Genomic DNA, 21,819 nt, shown 5'->3' with positions numbered 1-21,819 from the left:
AGGAGGAGTTTGGCATGTCTCATGAATCATCAGAGGACTTGTTTCATTTCAACGTAGGGGGCTGGCATTTCTCGATTCCCAGAAGCAAACTCTCTCAGTTTCCAGACTCCCTGCTGTGGAAAGAGGCTTCAGCCTTGACTTCTTCAGAAAGCCAGAGGCTATTTATCGACAGAGATGGTTCCACATTTAGGCACGTGCACTATTACCTCTACACCTCCAAACTCTCCTTCTCCAATTGTGCAGAACTGAACTTGCTGTATGAGCAAGCATTGGGTTTGCAGCTGATGCCTTTGCTGCAGGTAAGATGCTCTTGTTTTCTGGGAGTGGTGGATCAGTAACGTGGCTTTACATCACTAAATGTTGTTTCCTGTTATATATTGGTTGCTGAGATGACCCTCTTAATGGGTAAATGTAATAAGTGTGTTAAAGTAATAAATACTTTCCTCATTAGTATAGGGGTGAGTAAAAAGGAAAAAAAAAGTAAAAAACAATACACTGAAATTACCTGCTTTTGTTTTTTTGAGACACGGTGTCTGTTGCAATCACAGCTCACAGCAATCTCCACCTCCCAAGCCCAAAGGATCTTCCCGCCTCCCACCTCAGTCCCTCTGAGTAGCTGGGAACACAGGTGCATGCCACCATGCCCCACCAATCCTTTCCGTGTTGCCCAGATTGGTCTTGAACTCCTGGGCTCAAGTTATCCTCTCTAATTGGCCTCCTTTAGTGCTCCCTTGGCCTCCCTAAGAGCTGGGATTACAGGCATGAGCCACCACACCCAGCCTACATGTTCTTAATAAATGATTTCATCCCAACTGTGCTTTAGTTATACTAGCAGCCACCATGGACCCAGAATGGGATTTACTATCCACTGAGAGGGTGCCCCTGGCTCTTGAAAATCCTGTATTAAGCTGCTTCTTGTTTTTGTTTTTTGAATCTTAAAAGGAGAACACTTTAGACATTTTAGGATTTGCTATGTACATCATGTCTGAGATTTAAAATCTAAAAGATTTATCAAGAATATCACCTCTCATTGTGCCTGTTAAGTACACAAGATGCATCTACAGCAAAGCAAAAAGTTCTCATCTTGGGCCAAATGTCAAGAGAGAGACAAAAAAAAAAAAACAAGTTCTGCAGAATCTTTCCTTTACCATCACTTCTTTGTCTTCCAAGAAACTTTATTATTATTATTAAGAGCTTTAAATACCTTTACTTATAAACCATTAAAGTACTGCCAAAAAACATTACCTTTCCTTCCTAATTTTTCTCCAAGCCACAGAAATCATTTCTGTGACTGATCTTAAGTAGTTTATTCAGTAGTTTTTGAACAATTCTTTTTAAACTGGAAGAACTAAATATTACAACTGGGAAGGACCATTGACCATCCTCCGTATTAATCCTACCATCTGTACAAGTTGTTTATTCCATCTCTATCAGCACTAACCCGACAAGCTGCAGTGTAGCTCAGCGAACCACCAACTGTACCTCAACACTTTTTAGAAGAAAATTGAAATAGACCATGCGTATCTGGGCCATAGAGGAATGAGAACATTTCATAGTGCATGTTTTTATGGATGCTTCTTACTAAATAATTCAGTGTTTTCTCTTAAAAGTCATTCTATATTTGGAAATCAGAAATTCTTTTTTTTTTCTTTGAGATGGAGTTTTACTCTTGTAACCCAGGCTGGAGTGCAATGGTGCAATCTCGGCTCACTGCAACCTCCGCCTCCTAGGTTCAAGTGATTCTCCTGCCTCAGCCTCCTGAATAGCTGAGATTACAGGCACCTGCCACCACACCCAGCTAATTTTTGTATTTTTAGTAGAGATGGCGTTTCACCGTGTTGGCCAGGCTGGTCTCAAACTCCTGACCCCAGGTTATCGACCCACCTCAGCCTCCCAAAGTGCTGGGATTATAGGCGTGAACCACCGCGCCTCGCCTAAAAATTCTTAATATATTCCCAGGCAAGTTGCTGTATTTTTTTTTTTTCTTTTTCTTTTTCAAGCTACCTTCTTGAATTTAATTGTTTTTTTCCAACTGCCCCAGGAATGGAGTACTAGAATTGTTTACAAGTGGCTTCAAAACCACTTAAATGGCCTGTCATGACAGGATTGCTGATGACTCTATGCCAAGGCATCATTTTGAGGTAGAAGGGAGGGAGTAACTTGCTTTATTGAAGAAAATCAGAGATCAAGGCAATTTTTTAAAGAACATTTTAAAGAATACAAGCCTATTGTACAGTGTATTAAGCCCTTTAACCCCTTTGCTGTCTTCACTTCCCAAATTGAAACAAAATATATCAAGGAAGCAGCTTTTTTTTTTTTTTTTTTTGAGATAGAATCTTGCTCTGTCTCAGGCTGGAGTGCAATGGCGCTATCTCGGCTCACTGCAACCTCCGCCTCCTGAGTTCAAGCAATTCTCCTTCCTAAGCCTTCAAGTGATGGGATTACAGGCTTGTGCCACCACACCCGGCTAATTTTTGTGTTTTCAGTAGAGACAGGGTTTCACCATGTTGGCCAGGCTAGTCTTGAACTCCTGAGCTTAAGTGATCCGCCCGCCTTGGCCTCCCAAAGTGCTGAGATTACAGGCATGAGCCACTGTGTCCAGCCACAGGCAGCTTCTAAATGGGAGGCTGCACCTCAGAAGCCAATGGGTTGGTCCAATTCCAAAGTTCCACGTTGTGTGAGGAGTAGAAGTATTTGAAGAATCACGTGGATCTGCCTCCCTAAAAAAGACTGTAAAACAAGTGCTTACACTTTGGAAATGGTGTTTTCAAAGAAATAAAAATTTGAGTTGGCCCAACTTTAATGGTGTTTATTTCTTGAAGCACAGTGTAAATACAGCTGGGAACCAACAGTCGCCTCAAGCTAATCAACAGCTTCACACATTTCCACCACTTTCCCACTGCTAAGACCTATCAGATACTCAGATTTTTTACTAAATGAGCAAACACTTTGCTTGGAGAAATTGGAGTTTGCCAATTCTTAGTCTTTAGACCCTACTCAGGCAGCCCAACTTAATGCGTTCACCCAATATTTATGAAGAGCATTCTGGGTTCCAGGCATTATTCCTGTGGGCTTTGGGGAAAACATAGGATGATCCAATAAAAATATAATGTGAGCCTTGTCTGTGAACCACTTATGTAATTTTAAATTTTCTACAGCTGCATCTAAAACAGTAAAAAGAAACAGATGATGTCAATTTAATAATATATTATTATACTCAAAATATTAACTATGTATTCAAAGTATTATTAAATATATTCAGTGTTATTTCAACATGTAATCAATATTTAGAAATTGAGAAATTTTACATTCTTTGTACTGCGTTCAAAATCCGTTATGTGTTTTATACTTACAGCACATCTCAGATTCAGACTGTCACACTTCTTTCTTTTTTTTTTTTTTTGAGACAGAGTCTCACTCTGTCGCCCAGGCGAGAGTGCAGTGGTGCTATCTTGGCTCACTGCAACCTCCGTTTCCTATTCAAGAGATTCTCATGCCTCGGCCTCCCAAGTAGCTGGGAATACAGGTGTGCAGCACCACGCCCGGCTAATGTTTGTATTTTTAGTGGAGATGGGGTTTTGTTATGTTGGCCAGGCTGGTCTCAAACTCCTGGCCTCAAGCAATCTGCCCACCTCGGCCTCCCAAATTACTGGGATTACAGATGTGAGCCACCATGCTGGGTCTCAGACTGTCACATTTCAAGTAGTCAATAATCATACGTGGCTAGTGACTACCATATTGGGCAGCATATATCTAAACTGTTCTAAACTGTTAGTACTCGTTACCACAGTGTCTTTCAGATTTAGCCCCTAACAATAAAAATGGGACTTTTCCTCCTGCTAACTAAGGTTCCCATGCACTCAACAAATGCATATTCTACTCAGAATTATCTGTGACATAGTAGGCTTTGATGGAAAGCCATGTAGAATGACCAACAATCAGCACAAGATGGGAAGCTTCTGGAGGACAGGCACCCAGGCTCATGCTGCTGCTCTGCTCTCCACCCCTCCCCATTCCCCACATCCCCCACTCCACCTGCCCACCCAACCCCCACCCGTAGCCCATAGTTGTGGCCTCCAAAGGATACACTTGATGCTTATTAGTGTCTTATTGTATATTGAGCACCAAACTTACACCAAGTTCTGGAGATACAGGAGTGAACCCTATAGCTGTACAATGTCAGGTAGAGATATATGCTATGAAAACAATTAAAACAGTGCTTCCTGTGTAATGAAGGAGGAGGGCATTTCTGTATTCCAGGACTTCTTGGAATTTCAGATTGTGTTTATATGATTTTCTTTTTTCTTTTTTTTTTTTTGTAGTTTTTGCTTATTCAATCAGTCTTTTAAGCAAATGTATATTGCTACATTTTCCCCAGTATATCATTGTTTTACTGTCCTTATAGTACTAGAACTTAGTTGAAAGAATAAAACATTTACATCGAATCTGCTTGTCTTTTAATATTCAGATGGGTAGTATGCAGCAAGAAGGGTAAGGGGATAGCGAGTGACTGGAGCCAGGGAAGTGACTCCTATACTGAGTGATCAGAGGCTGGGCATGGTGTCTCACACCTGCAATCACAACACTCTGGGAGGCAGAGGCAGGAGGATCTCTTGAGTCCAGGACAAGACCAGCCTGGGCAACATGGCAAAATCCTGTCTCTACAAAAAAAAAAAAAAAAAATTTTAATTAGCCAGACGTGATGGTGCATGCCTGTGGTCCCAGCTACTCAGGAGACTGAGGTGGGAGGATTGCTTGAGCCCAGGAGTTTGAGGCCACAGTGAGCCGTAATTGCACCACTGCACTTTGGCCAGGGTGACAGAGCTAGACCTTGTCAATAAATACTTAAATAAGAAAACAGTGATCAGGCAGGCCTCATTGACAAGGCAACATTTGAGCAGAAATCTGAATGAAAAAGGGGCAAAGGGGTAAGGCATGCAGGTATCTAGGGAAAGAACTTACAGACATTAGGAATAGTTAGGCCAGACGCGGTGGCTCACACCTATAATCCCAGCACTTTGGGAGTCCGAGGTGGGTAGATCACTTGAGGCCAGGGTTGGAGACCAGCCTGGCCAACATAGAAAAACCCCATCTCTGCTAAAAAAAAAAAAACAAAAAAAGCAGCTGGGCGCGGTGGCTCACGCCTGTAATCCCAGCACTTTGGGAGGCTGAGGCGGGTGATCACGAGGTCAGGAGTTCAAGACCAGCCTGGCCAACATGGTGAAACCCCATCTCAACTAAAAATACAAAAATTAGCCAGGCATGGTGTCGCACGCCTATAATCCCAGCTACTCGGGAGGCTGAGGCAGAAGAATCGCTTGAACCCGGGAGGTGGAGGTTACAGTGAGCCGAGATCGTGCCACTGCACTTCAGCCTGGGCAACAGAGCAAGACTCCATCTCAAAAACAAACAAACAAACAAACAAAACACAAAAAATTAGCTGGACATGGTGGCTCATGCCTGTAATCCTAGCTGCTCTGGAGGCTAAGACAGGAGTATCACTTGAATCCAGGATGTGGAGGTTGCAGGGAGCTGAGATTGCGCCACTGCACTCCAGCCTAGACAACAGAGTGAGACTATCTCAAAAAAAAAAAAAAAGGAATAGTTAAACACTAATACCCTGAGGTTATAGTGACTCTTTGGCCCACTTGGAGGCCATTGTAAAGTACAGTGAGAGGTAGGGAGATGTCAAAGGTTGACAGTGAGGTCAGAGTAAGCCAGATCTTGCAGAACCTTGAAAGCCATGGTGAAGACACAGGATTTATTCTAAATGTTATAGGTAGCTTTTGGAGGGTTAGGTGGGAGGATTGCTTGGAGCCAGAAGTTCGAGACCAGCCTGGGCAGCAAAGTGAGACTCCATCTCTACAAAAAATTAAAAAAGAAATTTAGCTAGGCATGATGGCTCATGCCTATAGTCCCAACTACTTGGGAGGCTGAGGCAGGAGGATCGCTTGAGCCAGGGAGGTCAAGGCTGCAATGAACCATGTTTGCACCACTGTGTTCCAGCCTGAATGACAAAAGCAAGACCCTGTCTTTCTCTCTCTCTCTCTCTCTCTCTCTCTCTCTATATATATATATATATAATGCTAAGTGAAAAAAAAATCAGCTAAGTGAAAGAAACAGTCCTATTGTATGATTATGTGTGTAGAAGATAGACACAGCTGGGTGCGGTGGCTCATGCCTATAATCCCAGCACTTTGGGAGGCCGAGGTGGATGGATCACTTGAGCTTAGGAGTTCAAGACCAGCCTGGGCAACATGACGAAACCCCATCTCTATAACAAACAAACAAATAAATAAAATAGCACCACATATTATATGATTCCATTTATCTAAAATGTGCAAAACAGGCACATTTATAGAGACAGAAGGTAGATAAGTGGCTTCCTAGGGCTGGGGCTCAGAGTAGGAAGGATGGATGAGTGAGAATGGAGAATGAGCAGTGACTGTTGATGGGTAAGGGTTTCTTTTAGGGATATTGAAATAGATTGTGGTGATGGTTGCTTGATTCTGTTAATAGACTAAAAGCCACTGAATTGCATGCTTTAAATGGGTAAGTTTTATAATATGTGAAATATATCTCAATGAAGAAGAAAAGAAAGAATGAAAGAACGAAAAGAAAGAGAAACAGAAAGGAAGGAAGAGAAAGAAAGAAAGAAAAAGAGAAAGAAAGAAAGAAAGAAAGAAAGAAAGAAAGAAAGAAAGAAAGAAAAAGAAAGAAAGAAAGAAAAGGAAAGAAAGAAAAGGAAAGAGAGAGGGAAGGAAAGAGGGAGAGAGAGGGACAGAGGGAGAAAGGGAGAGAAGAAAGGAAGGAAGGGAGGAAGGAAGGAAGAAAGAAAGAAAGAAGGGAAGGAGGGAGGGAGGGACGGAGAGAGGGGCTGGGCATGGTGGCTCACACCTGTAATCTCAACACTTTGGGATGCTGAGGTGGGAGGATCACCTGAGGCCAGGAGTTGGAGACCAGCCTGGGCAACATAACGAGACATCATCTCTACAAAAAAATTGAAAAATTAGCCAGGCATGGTAGCATGTGCCGGTAGTCTCAGCTACTCAGAAGGCTGAAGCCAGGAGGATCACATGAGCCCAGGAGTTCAAGGCTGTAGTAAGCCGAGATTTCACCACTGCATCCCAGCCGGGGTGACAGAGCAAGACCTTCTCTTTAAAAAAAAAAAAAGTCTGGGTGCGGTGGCTCACGCCTGTAATCCCAGCACTTTGAGAGGCTGAGGCGGCCAGCCTGACCAACATGGTGAAACCCCGTCTCTACTAAAAATACAAAAATTAGCTGGGCATGGTGGCACGCGCCTGTAATCCCAGCTACTCAGGAGGCTAAAGCAGGGGAATCGCTTGAACCCAGGAGGCAGAGGTTGCAGTGAGCCAAGATCACACCACTGCACTCCAGCCTGGGCGGCAGAGTGAGACTCTATCTCCAAAAAAAAAAAAGAAAGATCATTGGCTGCTGGCTTAACCTTAGATCAAGAATCTGCAAACTACAGCCCATGGACGAAATTCAGCCACTACCTTTTTTAGAAAGCCCATGAGCTAAGAATGGGTTTTACATTTTTAGATGGTTGAAAAAAAGTCAAAAATATTTTGTGCTATGTAAAAATCATATGAAATTCAAATTTCAGGCCGGGGCATGGTGGCTTACGCCTGTAATCCTAACACTTTGGGAGGCCAAGGCGAGCGGATCACCTGAGGTCAGGAGTTCAAGACCAGCCTAGCCAACATAGTGAAACCCCATCTCTACTAAAATACAAAAATTAGCCGGGCATGATGGCAAGTGCCTGTAATCCCAGCTACTCAGGAGGCTGAGATGGGAGAATTGCTTGAACCCGGGAGACGGTGGTTGCAGTGAGCTGAAATTGCACCACTGCACTCCAGCCTGGATGGCTGAGCAAGACTCCGTCTCAAAAAAAAAAAAAAAAATCAAATTTCAGTGCCATTGATAAAGTTTTACTGGAATACAGCTATGCTCATTTGTTTATGTGTTGTCTACGGCTGCTCTCAAGCTATAACACAGAGCTGAGTGGTTGAGTTGACAGAAACCATGTGGTTAGCAAAGCCAAGCCTAAAATATTTACTGTCAGACCTTTTACAGAAAAAAACTTGCTGACCCCCAGCCTAGACTACAGCAGAGCAAGAGAGGAAGTGGACAGACCAGTTAAGAGGCTCCTGCAGTATCCAGATGAATGATGATGGTGGTTTGGTCTATGGTGGTAATAGTGGTGTTAGAGGTGTTCACACTCTGAATATGTCTTGCTGGTAGAACTGACAGGGTTTGCTGATGAATTGAATGTAGGGTGAGAGAGAATGGACAGCTCCTTTGTTTCTTTCCTGAGCAACCAGATGAATGGTGGATTTTGAGGGATGTGTACACAGGTTTAGGGAGGAAAATCAGAAGTTACGATCTAAACATGTTGAGTTTGACAGACAATGAAAGTGCAATAAAACCATCCAAGGGAAGGTAAACAGGAGGCGCTGGATGTACAGGTCTGAAATTCATGGAAACAGTTAGGCCTAGAGATAAAAATTTGGGAGTCATAAAAGCTGGTATGTCAATCCATGAATCTGGATATTTTGGAATACTGTATATTGTTTATAGGAGAAATACAAAGTAGACATTACAGGTCCACACATTAATATCACAGGGCCTCCTAGAACTTCCTGTGTAATTTGGGAAGGCTACTTCACCTAAATGTAAACTGATCTGAGCCCTTCACATCCATCAGCCTGGGTGGGAGTCATAGCTGCAGAGTGTGGAATTTCCCTTCAGGGTCATTCACCAGGGTTTAAGGTTCATGGCAAATTATCTATTCTCTTTTACTTTCCCCCTGAAGTCCACTGAGGACAATGTGTTGACAGGACATGCTACTTATGTTTTCTTTTTCACACCTTCTGGGGACTTCTCTGTTTGGAAATTTAAATTGTTCCCCTTGTGAGCATTCTGCTACCAGCAAGCAACCCAAACACGCCTTCATTCCTTGTACTCAAGGGAGCCAGGGAGATTTTATGTTGATCACACAAATGATGTTTTTAAGAAAATAGACCAGTGGCAGTCTCACATTTCCCATTACTCATGATGTGAGATTATGACCGTGATCTTGGAAAGGAAGAGGATGACATAAGTAGCAGATATTCATCCCAACTGTGTAGCTTGTCTGTGGTATGGGTAAGTGGATGACTCAAATGCAAACCCCTTGACATGGCATCAGGGCTCCTCATAGGCTGGCCCATCTGCTTGTGCTGGCTCATATCCCAGCAAAGACACACACCTACATGCAGGCAAGGCCACATACACATGCACACACACACACTTTGAAGTTCAGCCACACCCCAAGCACCCCACATGCTTTCTCTCTACACCTTTTCACTTGCTGTTTCCTCTTCCTGGATTTCTCCCCTTTTAAGGTTTGCCCTAAGCCAGGGGCGGTGGCTCACGCCTGTAATCCCAACTCTTTGGGAGGCTGAGGCAGGTGGATCACTTGAGGTCAGGAGTTTGAGACCAACTTGGCCAAGATGGTGAAACCCCATCTCTACTAAAAATACAAAAATTAGCCAGGCATGGTGGCAGGCAACTGTAATCCCAGCTACTTAGGAGGCTGAGGCAGGAGAATCGCTTGAACCTGGGAGGTGGAGATTGCGGTGAGCCAAGATTGCGCCACTGCACTGTAGCTTGGGCAACAGAGCGAGACTCCATCTCGGAAAAAAAAAAAAAAAAAAGATTTGGCCTGAATGTGGCCCACTGGAAGACTATCCTGACATTTCCTAAGTATTGTCTCTCTGTTCTCATAACACACTGAATTCCCCTGTTCTAGCAGTGCTAATTCTATTGTGATCATGTATTCATATGTCTTTCTCCCTCACTGGACTGTACTCTTTTCATGTTTTCATGAAACAAACACCTAGCACCTCTCACAGTACCCGGCATTTGCATGTGCTTAACAACATATCTGCTGAGAGCACACTCAATGCTATGCCCAAGATGACTTCTGCAGAGTGAGGGGACTGGAGCCAGCAGTGAAGAGGTACATTTGAAATGCAAAAAGCTGAGTCTTGTTTGGCTTTGGGGGCTGACAGCAGCTGTTCTGCACATCTTTTTGTTCTACCAGCCTTGCTTTCCTTGAGCTTAAAGCAGTGCTGGCCCTCATTGTCTTTACAAGGCAGTCAGGGATTTGCAAGTTCCCCCAAGCTCCTTTACCATCACATTTTTTCCAACAGCCTACATCACAGCATAAGGCATCTCTGAGAACTGCTGCTGCTTTGGAAAACCCTGTTAAGTCCCAAACCTCTGCCAGCAGGGTGCATTTGTCAGCCATCTTTGCAACCACACATATACTATATACACATACTTCCCCACGCCATCAGTTTTATGTTGCTTCTGATTGACATATTTTTTCACCACTGTCTAGGCCAAAAGCAACATCAGTTATCCTTGTGCTAGAAATTAGCCATCTGAATTGATTTAAGGTCTGTATTTCCCTTAAGAAATCCTCTCTCCAATAACTTTTTCCAGCTCATAACATGTGAAAAGCAAAATTCCTAGAAGTTGTATTCAGGCAGATGAAAGCGGACTTGAAGTTAGCCTGTAGCAGATCAGCCACACACTCTGTGGCAACTTCAGTCAGCAAAGCTAGAGGGCAGCTGGAAGCCCAGGCTCTCTGGAATGTTCTTCATTTAGCCATTCATTGAACAAAAAGGTATTGAGACCCCACAGGCCTTGTTCTAGGTGTTGCAAATACGGCAGAGGACAAAACAGCCAAGGTCCTGAGGTCTTGGGGAGATTATATCTATTAGGGGAAACTGGCAGACCAAAAATAAGAAAGTGAGGGGCTGGAGAATGGTTTCTGTGATTTCTTATAGTAACCGAATGGCTTTCCGTGAGTAGAGGACTTGTATTTCTAGAAGTCAGAGCAAGTATTGGTTGACAGAGTTTGGAAAACAGCCTTGTTGAGGCTCCTGAGCCTAGGTCAAGGCCGATGCCTGCTCCTGGCATGCAGCATTACCTGACTGGCAAGGATGGCAATCTTTGTGGACTTGTTTTAGTTTCTCTCTCTTTTTCTTTTTTTTTTTTTTTTTTTTGAGACCGAGTTTCGCTCTGTCACCCAGGCTGGAGTGCAGTGGCGCAATCTCAGCTCATGCAAGCTCCATCTCCCGGGTTCATGCCATTCTCCTGCCTCAGCCTCCCAAGTAGCTGCGACTACAGGCGCCCGCCACCACGCCCAGCTAATTTTTTTGTATTTTTAGTAGAGACGGGGTTTCACCGTGTTAGCCAGGATGATCTCAGTCTCCTGATCTCGTGATCCACCCGCCTCGGCCTCCCAAAGTGCTGGGATTACAGGTGTGAGTCACCGTGCCTGGCCAGTTTTTCTCTCTTTTAAGGTTTCTCAGGCATACTTTTCTTGGGGGAAATGGTGCTGCTAGCACTTTACATGCTTGAAAATAGCAGGAAATGGAGATTTCATTTCTGTAAAATAGATCATTCTCTCCTCAACTAGCACATCTCCTCTCAAACTAGCTAGATTATCATTACTGACCCGTTCCAGAGGACACATCCAGTACCAAACACCTCCAAATAGGAGTGTTGTCCTGGGCAGGGATTTATATCATCCTCTCCCCACCACAGGCCTCCTCCCATGTGGCCAGTTTAGAGTTGTTGAAGGGCACTATTATTTTCTCCAGTGAGACAGAATCTTGGGGTTTGAATCTGCAGGTGAAGTAAGTGGCAGGTTCAAGTTCCTGTGATGCAGTCCACTGAGCATGGGCTTAGAGTGCTAGGCTCCCCTAGCTGACTCTCCCTAGTTTCACTCTTTTCTTGCTACTTCACCTACTGTCTTTCTGTCCATCACAAATTAGACCTAAGCTGAACTCTTTCTTCTTGCCATCCTCTCTCCCTCTCCTTCATCCCTGTCCCTCTCCCGCTTAGGTCTTCCCTCTGGCCTCCAGAGTCCAAGGTGGAATCCCTGTCTTCATTGTCCTCTGAACTCCATAGGCTCTGCCCATTGAAATCTTGTGCTGGTTTTTCCTCTAGTTTTGGATACTCAACATCTTTCCATCTTTCTCAGTTTTATGAATGCAGTCTACTTCTCTGTTCGTCCCTTTGGAGATCTCCCATGTCTCTTTTTGCTTTTCTTTGCAGAAAATCGCCCTCCAGCCCTTCCTTTTTCTTTTATTCATTTATTTTATTTATTTTTATTTATTTATTTATTTATTTATTTATTTATTTTGAGCTGGAGTCTCACTCTGTCTCCCAGGCTTGAGTGCAGTGGCGTGATCTCAGCTCACTGCAACCTCTGCCTCCCGGGTTCAAATGATTGCCTCAGGCTCTAGAGTAGCTGGGACTACAGGCATGCACCACCAAGCCTGGCTAATTTTTTGTATATTTAGTAGAGACAGGGTTTCACCATGTTGGCCAGGCTTGTCTCAAACTCCTGACCTCAAGTGATCTGCCCAGCTCAGCCTCCCAAAGTGCTGGGATTACAGGTGTGAGCCACCGCACCTGGCTAGCCCTCCATTTTCATGCATTCTTTCATATGCATGCTAGGTTCTAGAATGCAAAATGGGGATGCATCAAACCAGCCTCTCCCCAGGAAGCTTGGTATAGGGGGAAGAACTGGCCTGAAACTGAGCCAGAGGCCTGCAGAGAGAAGTGAAAGTGTTGGGTGTCTATGGGAACAAAGTGGGAGGATGACCCATTCTGGCTCCGAGAGGTTCCAGCCTCTTCAGGAACAGAATGGGGAGGAGTATTCTGGGCAGACGGAACAGCGTACACAAAGCTAGGGAGGTGTCAAAGAATGTGATGTGTTTTTGGAGTTTTGTGGAGTTTAGTGTCACTGATGATGGGGTGTAAACATAAAGAATGATGGGAGATGAGGCTGGAAAGGTAATTTAGGCTGGGCGCAGTGGCTGATGCCTGTAATCCCAACACTTTGGGAGGCCGAGGTGGGAGGATCACTTGAGCTAACGAGTTTGAGACCAGCCTGGGCCACATAGCAAGACCTCATCTCTACAAAAAATCAAAAAGTTAGTGGGGTGTTGCGGCGCACAGCTGTGATCCAGCTATTTGGGAGGTTGAGGCAGGAGGATTGTTTAAGCCCAAGAGGTCGAGGCTGCAATGAGCCGTGATGATTGTACCACTGCACTCCAGTGTGGGTGACACAGCAAGGCCCTATAAAAAAAAAAAAAAAAGAAAAGAAAAGAAGGAAAGAAGGAAGGGAGGGAGGGAGGGAGGAGGGAAATTTAGGATATGACCTCCAAGAGGAAGGAAATTAACATACTGTTTCATTTAATCCTTATAACACCTTCCAGATTTTACTGCCTCCACTTTGCCTGTGAGGAACCTGAGGCTTGGAGAAGTTACATGACAAGTGGAAGGCAGCAGAGGCTGGGAGAAGTAGGAGGAGGGAAGGGGATGAAAAGAATTTGAATAATGGGTACAACAATACAGTCAAATAAAAGGAATAAGCTCTTGTATTTGGTAGTATGCTAGGAATACTATAGTTAACAATAATATATTGTATATTTCAAACTAGCTAGAAGAAAATCATTGGAATGTTTCCATTACAAAGAAAAGATAAATGTTTGAGGTGATGGGTCTGTCCCAGTGGTTCATGCCTGTAATCCCAGGAGGCCAATGTGGGAGGATCGCTTGAGCCCAGGAGTTTAAGACCAGCCTGGACAACATGGCAAAGCCCTGTCTTTACAAAAAAACTTAAAAATTAGCTGGCTGTGGGCCGGGTGCGGTGGATCATGCCTGCAATCCCAGTACTTTAGGAGGCTGAGGTAGGCAGATCACTTGAGTCCAGGAGTTTGAGACCAGCCAGGGCAATGTGGCGAAACCCTACCTCTACTAAAAATAGAAAAAAATTAGCCAGGTGTGGTGGTGCACGCCTGTGGTCCCAGCTATTCCAGAGGCTGAGGTGGGAGGATCACCTGAGCCTGGGAGGCAGAGGTTGCAGTGAGCCAAGATTGTGCCACTGCACTCCAGCCTGGGCAACAGAGTGAGACCTTGTCTCAAAAAAAAAAAAAAAAAAAAGAATAGTAGGGTGTCGTGATGTGCACCTGTGGTCCCAGCTAATCAGGAGGGTAAGGTGGGAGGATCAGTTGAGCCCAGTGTGTCGAGGCTGCAGTGAACTGTGATCATGCCACTGCACTCCAGCCTAGGTGATAGAGTGAGACTCTATCTCAAAAAAAAATGACGTGATGGATATCTTCATTACCCTAAATTAATCATTATACATTGTATCCATGTATCAAAATATCACATGTACCCCCAAAATATGAACAACTATTACATATAAGTAAAAAGAAAACAGTTGCTAAGGGCTTGGGCTCCAGAGTCCTGGGTTTCGTTCCTAGCATCTCCACTTACTTAGTGCACTTAGTCCCCTACCTCTTCCTGGACCTAGTTTCCCATGTGCTCAAAGGGAGTGATGATACCAGAGCCTACTTTGTTGTCAGGGGAAGATTGGAAGGATTCAGTTTAAAAGTCCATGGTTAATAAATGTTAGCTCTTAAGTGACAGAGTCAGGATTTACCCCAGATATGCTGAGTTCAAAGCCCTTGTTCTTTTCATGTATACCCTACTCCCTCCATTGATTGTGAAGGACATTATGTGCAATGCAAAGGAGAATCTGGATTTATCCCATAGCAACAGGAAGCACTACAGTTTTTTAAGATGAGGAGTGATTTGGACTCACCTCATATGTTTGCAAGATCACTGTGTGGAGAGGACCTGGGGGCTAGGGGACCAGGACTAGGGGAAAGGAGAGAAAATGGAGAGGCAGGCCGGGCGCAGTGGCTCATACCTATAATCCCAGCACCAGCCAAGGCTGGTGGATCATTTGAGGCCAGGAGTTCGAGACCAGCCTGGCCAACATGGTGAAACCCCGTCTCTACTAGAAATCCAAAAATTAGCCGGGCACGGTGACAGGCACCTTGTAATCCCAGGTACTCGGGAGGCTGAGGCAGGAGAATCACTTGAAACCAGGAGGCGGAGGTTGCAGTGAACCTAGATTGCACCACTGCACTCCAGCCTGGGTAACAGAGGGAGACTCTAATGCTCCCTTCTAATGCTGTGGAAAGAAATCCCAGGGTTCCTGGAGGTCCAGAAACTTCGTAACTGACACTAGCTCTAATCTCAGTATACGTAAATTGTGGTTTTTCATGTCTTTCTTCTCTCCCAAGCTGAGAGCTTCTTGAGGGCAGGCACAGTGTCTGACTGTGGCCCTGGGGATGCTCAATGAGTATTTCTCAAATGAATGACAGACTGTTTTCCAGCGTTCTACGCACACACTGTCTCCCCCATTGTTCACTGCCACAGGAAAGCACTCCCCATGATCCCACCATTGCCCAGTGCTTTGGCAAACCCTCCAACCATCCAAAGTGGGAAAGATTCTCCCACTCTGGCCCGCCTTCTTTTGCATCGACCTTAAGTGATTATGCGGGCACAGTTTATAGCTTGGCCACCAGAGGGCTAGTCTCAATGCTCAGGATTTTTGAGAGCAACTTCACAAGGGCTTCACTGACATAGCATTTAGAGGCAGATACTTTTGTTAGTTTCAGACTGAATCTGGGGCATCTGTCCATTATGAGGACCTGGTGCCTTTAAATTACCACTTGCCCTGCTATATCTGGAAATTTATTGGGAAAATACTATGTATCTTCTTCTAGAGTAAAGGCAGAAAAAAAAAAAAAAAAAAGGGCTGATGTTATGATGATCTGCCCCCCTGCAGGACTTTTGAGGGAGAATGGGTCCCTGGGTAAGGGGCGGCACAGAGACCACCCTGGGCTTCAGGCTTGCCTAGTTGGGGTGCTCCACTCCAGCTTCAGCCCACCCCTGGTCGCTTGATCCTTCAAGCTGACAAGCTCTGGACTTGGAAGACTGCTTGGGCAGGCTGCAAAGCCTTTGACCTCAGCTGCCTCATCAGTAAGATACTCACCAACCACATCTGTCTCACACAGTCATGTCATGGTAAATGAGCAAACATGTGTCAAAGTGCATTGAAAAATGTGGAGCCCTGTGGCAATATAAGACATGTTTATTATACCTCATTCTCACCACTTAGATCACTACCCAGGGTTAGGATGAACACAAACAATAGCAAATCACAATTATAACAGGTCAAAAGTGGTTTTGAGCACTTGAAGGAAAATGATAGCAGAAAATAACAAGTTTGTAATGCTTAAATAGAAATTACTCTTTAGATTATGCAAGATAAATTACTATTACTCAATATAAAAGTATAATAAAACTTGTTTCAAAAATCATAAGACAATCATTGGGACTTTGAATATCAGCATGTCACCCTATAGCCCTACATTTTTACTTTTTTTGTGTGTGATTGCCTAATTTATTTCAAAACAGTTAAAGTAAGTCACTGGGTGCGGTGGTTCATGCCTGTAATCTCAACACTTTGGGAGGCCGAGGCAGATGGATCACCTGAGATCAGGAGTTCAAGACCAGCCTGGCCAACATGGTGAAACTCCGTCTCTACTAAAAATACAAAAAAAAAAAAAAAAAATTAGCCGGGCGTGGTGGCAGGTGCCTGTAATCCCAGCTACTCGAGAGGCTGAGGCAGGAGAATCGCTTGAACCCAGGAGGTAGAGGCTGCAGTGAGCTGAGATCACACAACTGCACTTCAGCCTGGGCAATAAAACGACACTCTGTCTCAAAAAAAAAAAAAAGAAAAAAAACAAAGTAAGTCACATACTGTTTTTCCTGATCGTCACACTAGAATTGGTAGATAGTTACTTGGTTTAGATTCTCAAGATAGTACTCTTCTTTATCTAACAGACTCTAGATAATCTGAAGGAAGGGAAACACCATCTACGCGTGCGGCCTGCAGACATACCTGTTGCTGAGAGAGCATCTCTGAACTACTGGCGTACATGGAAGTGTATTAGCAAACCCTCAGAATTTCCAATCAAAAGCCCAGCCTTCACAGGTAAATTGAGATAGACTGGCCCTCCCTAAAGCCCACACCAACTTTCCCTCTCCATACCCTAGCAGAAATGGCTTCCATCCAGAGAGCAGAGAGTGCCTGATTTCTGGGGCAGTCTCTGTCATCTCCTTTGATCTTCTGCCCTGCCACAGGCCCTCTCCATGGCTGCTTGCCTGCTGGAACCAACATCCTCCTTCACACTCACTCCTCTGCATTCTGGCTTCATGTGGGCAAGGCAAGGCTTCATTCTACTCCCTCCTATTCATCAGGGAATGCCACCATTCTTTCGAGTTTCCTCCAATCATCACACACAGAATGTCCCCAAATGATCATTGTCTGATAGGTGCCTGGCAGCATGGTTCAGCCTATCTGAGACATGAGTACAAAGCATTTATGATTATTAATGGATTTTAGCTTCCAGGAGTGTCAAAAGCATCTATTTTGTCTGTGGATCACTGTGTTTGGTCTGATCAGTTAGAAAGTATCAAATGGGTAAATGAATTTAATGACTTTGGGTACATAAGTCGAAATGTCACATGTCCCACTGCCCTTCACTGTTTATAGAAAAAAAAATAGATTTCCAGCTGGGCACGGTGGCTCATGCCTGTAACCCAGCACTTTGGGAGGCCAAGGCAGACGGATCACGTGAGGTCAGGAGTTCGAGACCAGCCTGACAACATGGTGAAACCTCGTCTGTACTAAAAATACAAAAATTATCTGGGTGTGGTGGCACATGCCTGTAGTCCCAGCTACTTGGGAGGCTGAAGCAGGAGAACCAGTTGAATGTGAGAGACAGAGGTTGCAGTGAGCCAAGATGGCGCCACTGTACTCCAGCCTGGGCAACAGAGTGAGACTCCATCTCAAAAAAGAAAAGAAAAAAAAAAAAATAGACTTCCATGCCCCACTTCCTACCACATGCCTTCCAAACCTTAGGGCTACAACTGAAAAGAGAAAGAAGGAAGATGTGTCTGGCAAGTGGCAAGAACTATCTCCTGGGAAGTCTCTCTAGCATCCTCTGGGGCCCCTGGGTCAGTGAAAGCCCTGCTGGAATCAGATCCCCTGGCTTCTGGGAGGTGGCGACACTGCCTACGTGTTCTCTTCCAGGCCTACATGATAAGGCACCTCTGGGGCTCATGGACACACCCCTGTTAGACACAGAAGAGGAGGTGCACTACTGCTTCCTGCCCCTAGACCTAGTGGCCAAGTATCCCAGCCTAGTGACTGAAGACAACCTGCTGTGGCTGGCTGAGACGGTGGCCCTCATCGAGTGCGAGTGCAGCGAGTTCCGCTTCATTGGTGATTGCTCTGTCCCGGGGTGGGGCGGGGGGTGGGCTGATAGGGCCCATTCACCCCTCCCCATTACATGTCCCACAGAGGCCCAGCTTGGAGCTCAGGGCCTCAGGAGCTTCCCTGGGTAGAGGTGGTGGAAGCATGACAGAGCCTTCCTGGAGGCAAGCAGATTCCAGCATTAGAATCTCGCTAGACTCAGGGCTATTTTATTCCCTATTTGTTTTGGGATGGCCTGGCTGTAAAAGGGCACTAGAACGTGTCAGGGACCACAGGAGTTGGTGTGAAGGGCAGGGAGCTCAGCTGGTTGCCAGTCAGCTTCTCTTCTTATTCTGCCCTTATGTATCCAACTGGCCTCCAGGCCTCAGTTCCTCTCACCATAAAATGAGGAATCCAGATTGTTTCAAATGATGGTGCTACCTGCTCTTAATATCAGCAAACTCAGAGTAAAAGGGAAGGAGGGTGGATAGTGACAGGTTCCCCCAGAGTCATAGCAGAATTGTCCACTTGAGGTAGTGGCCTAAGGAAGGATGAGATTTTCCACCTTTGACAGAGAGCCTCTCTCCCCCTACTGCCCCAGGATGAGCTCTGTTTGGGATGAGAACTGAATGACCTCTTTGACCCCAAGATGCTACTGCTATCTGGATAGATAGGGCAGTAAACATTCAAGTTACACTAGGAGCCCAAATGTCTGGAACCCCAGTCATTCATATTCATAGTCACCTAGAAAGTTGTCTGTGATGTGCTTCTGTATCTCCAAGTTGATTCACACAGGACATTAGCGTTGGCTCCATCTCTGCCTCCCATACTGCAGTCCAGGCAGGGACAAACTGCAAGTGCCAACCACCAGCCCAGGCTCGGCCGGGCCCCTCCTCTCTAAGCAGCAAGACAACTCCCTCTTTTGGAATGACCTGCTCTTGGGTCAAGACTCACAGGGTAAGTCTCAGGGCCAGTGTGCCCACCAGGAGGGCCTGGCTTGGGAGCCCCAGGCCAAGCCATGGGAGGCCACACCCATGGCCTCAGACACAGGAAAATAAAGTAATGTGGGGTCTTTCACCTTGAAAACCACACACTCAAAGCTAATCTAATCAGGTATGTTGAGAAGTTGTTTCAGAACAAGGAGAACCTAGGATAAGTTACAGCACCAGAAACCTGCCAAAACCAGGACCTACAGTTAAACCAGTAATAGCCTCATTAACTCACTGTGTTCCCCTTTGTTTTTCAAGTGAATTTTCTTCGCTCACAGAAGATTTTACTACCGGATAATTTCTCCAACATTGATGTATTAGAAGCAGAAGTGGAAATTCTGGAAATCCCTGCACTCACTGAAGCCATAAGGTGGTACCGGATGAACATGGGTATGTCGCCAGGAAACTTTGGCCTCCCCTTGATAGTCTTGGTTTGACCTGGAAAAGCCAAGAACAATCTCCCCTTCCACAACCACTTTGGGCTTTGGGAGTTAGTGAGAGAAGTGGGTCTTCTGGCTGACTCTGAATCCAAGAAGAGGATTCACAGCCTGAAATCCTGCATGCTGCTCTGCCGGCTCAGCCTTCCCACTGAGGGTAGGGAGTGGGCAACCAGCCAGGGGTATAGGAAGTCCAGCCCAGCCTGGATCAGAAGGAGCCCAGCCTGGGTGGGGAGCCAGGCTGGAATGTCTCGGACCTGAGAGCAGGCTTCTCAGGGGTAGGGGAGGTCTGCCCTGCTTGTGAAAGTGGTGGGGACTAGGAGCACCCACCAGTCACTCCCATCCTTCCTCTTCCAGGTATGGTTGGAGGTATGGGAAATGCTCAGTGCTTCATGCATCTCAACTGCCCCCAAATTCCCTCATCACGTCACCTGGAAACCCCCGGCTGCTGTGCCTGTTTCTGCCTATTCCTGACACTTGCAGACCCCTGTCCAGCCCAGGCCTTTGTGCTCCCAGCCCTACCTCATTCCAGCTTGTACTTCTCCTCATGGTTTCCTCAGGGCCGTTCATCATTCCATTTCCCAACTCCCCTCCATGGAAGCTACTGTGCATGTTATAGGGCACCAGCCACCTGAGCATGGCTTCAGCCGCCATCCTGAGAATGTGTAGAACTGCACTGTGCATGGGAAGTTTGGTCTGGGCATCACCAGACATTTATCCCATGGCAATCAAGCCTTTCCTTATCTTCAGGCATAGATTTCCCAGCCTTCTCCCAGACAAATAGAAACCCATCCTCTTGACCAGGTGCTGGTGGCTCATGCCTGTAATCCCAGCACTTTGAGAGGCCAAGGCAAGCGGATCACTTGAGGTCGGGAGTTCGAGACCAGCCAGGCCAACATGGTGAAAATCCATCTCTACTACAATACAAAAATTAGCCAGGCATGGTGGTGTGTGTGTCCCTGTAATCCCAGCTACTTGGAAGGCTGAGGCAGGAGAATTGCTTGAACCTGGGAGGAGGAGGCTGCAGTGAACCGAGATCATGCCACTGTACTCAAGCCTGGGTGATAGAGCAAGACTCCTTCTCAAAAAAGGAACCCACCCTCTTTGTGGGGAGTGGCATGCTGCAGCAGGTCTCAGGACCCTGTCCCAGGGCCTTAGAATACACTTAAGGCAGTGTGAGTTCAGCCCCTTCCCTCAAAGCCTTCTATTCCTCAGAGAACATAGATCATTGTGAGATGGTAGCGTAGTCCCTGCTCCACAGAGCAATGCAAAGATGGAGGAATTGTGTTGACATCCAGGCTCTGGAAGCTGGCAGCACTCCTCAAACACAAAAGGTGGCTTTAACATCACAATAAGGGAAACAGCTGTGGTAACGTTGGTGCTGGACAGAGCTGACCTCAAATCCTAGCCCTGCCCCTGCCTAGCTTTGCAGTTTAGGGCAAGATACTTCATTAGCCTCTCAGGGCAGCTTCTTTAACATGAAATGATGATAGCACTACCCCCTCTTGTAGGGTTGCTCTGAGGATTGGACATGATCCACGAACATCCCCCAGCAGTGCGCCCACTGGCACACTATTGCCACAGCAGCAGGGTCCTGAAGGCTGTGATAACTGTATTCTCTGGACTGTACCCTGGGCCCACTGTAGGAGAAAAGGTCCCACCCATAAACCAGCAACCCAAGCACCCACCCTGAAAATAATGCCACAAGGTATGTCTCTGGGGGAAATTCTGCCCAGGAGAGCCAGCAATAGGTGCTGTGAATCCAGGAAGCCTGTAACACACATTGAGTTTCCAGGCTATGGTTGCCGTTCCTTACCCTTGGATGGTTACAGTAGAGCTTGGGACTAATGAAGACACCTGCAGGCCGGGCGCGGTGGCTCAAGCCTGTAATCCCAGCACTTTGGGAGGCCGAGACGGGCGGATCACGAGGTCAGGAGATCGAGACCATCCTGGCTAACATGGTGAAACCCCGTCTCTACTAAAAATACAAAAAACTAGCCGGGCGACGTGGCGGGCGCCTGTAGTCCCAGCTACTCAGGAGGCTGAGGCAGGAGAATGGCGTGAACCCGGGAGGCGGAGCTTGCAGTGAGCCGAGATCCGGCCACTGCACTCCAGCCTGGGCGGCAGAGCGAGACTCCGTCTCAAAAAAAAAAAAAAAAAAGACACCTGCAGAGGCCGGGGCCAGATG

General features: G+C 46.0%; 1 protein-coding gene across 5 annotated transcripts in view; it reads left to right on the top strand.

Moving 5' to 3' along the window:
• Positions 1-21,819, top strand: part of KCTD19 (potassium channel tetramerization domain containing 19) — a 39,628-nt gene that overhangs the window by 6,394 nt on the left and 11,415 nt on the right. For all 5 annotated transcript variants that reach the window (XM_033218764.1, XM_033218763.1, XM_033218765.1 and 2 more), the window contains 4 exons: positions 3-299; positions 16,792-16,942; positions 18,044-18,235; positions 19,453-19,584. In XM_033218764.1, coding sequence (XP_033074655.1) covers positions 3-299; positions 16,792-16,942; positions 18,044-18,235; positions 19,453-19,584 — 772 coding nt within the window. The remainder of the gene's footprint in view (positions 1-2; positions 300-16,791; positions 16,943-18,043; positions 18,236-19,452; positions 19,585-21,819) is intronic.

The sequence above is a fragment of the Trachypithecus francoisi genome, unplaced genomic scaffold (assembly GCF_009764315.1).
Source record: "Trachypithecus francoisi isolate TF-2019V2 unplaced genomic scaffold, Tfra_2.0 Lachesis_group10, whole genome shotgun sequence".
Taxonomy (NCBI): Eukaryota; Metazoa; Chordata; class Mammalia; order Primates; family Cercopithecidae; genus Trachypithecus; species Trachypithecus francoisi.
The sequence above is the reverse complement of the archived record's forward strand: the minus strand, read 5'-3'. Positions and strand labels throughout refer to the sequence as shown.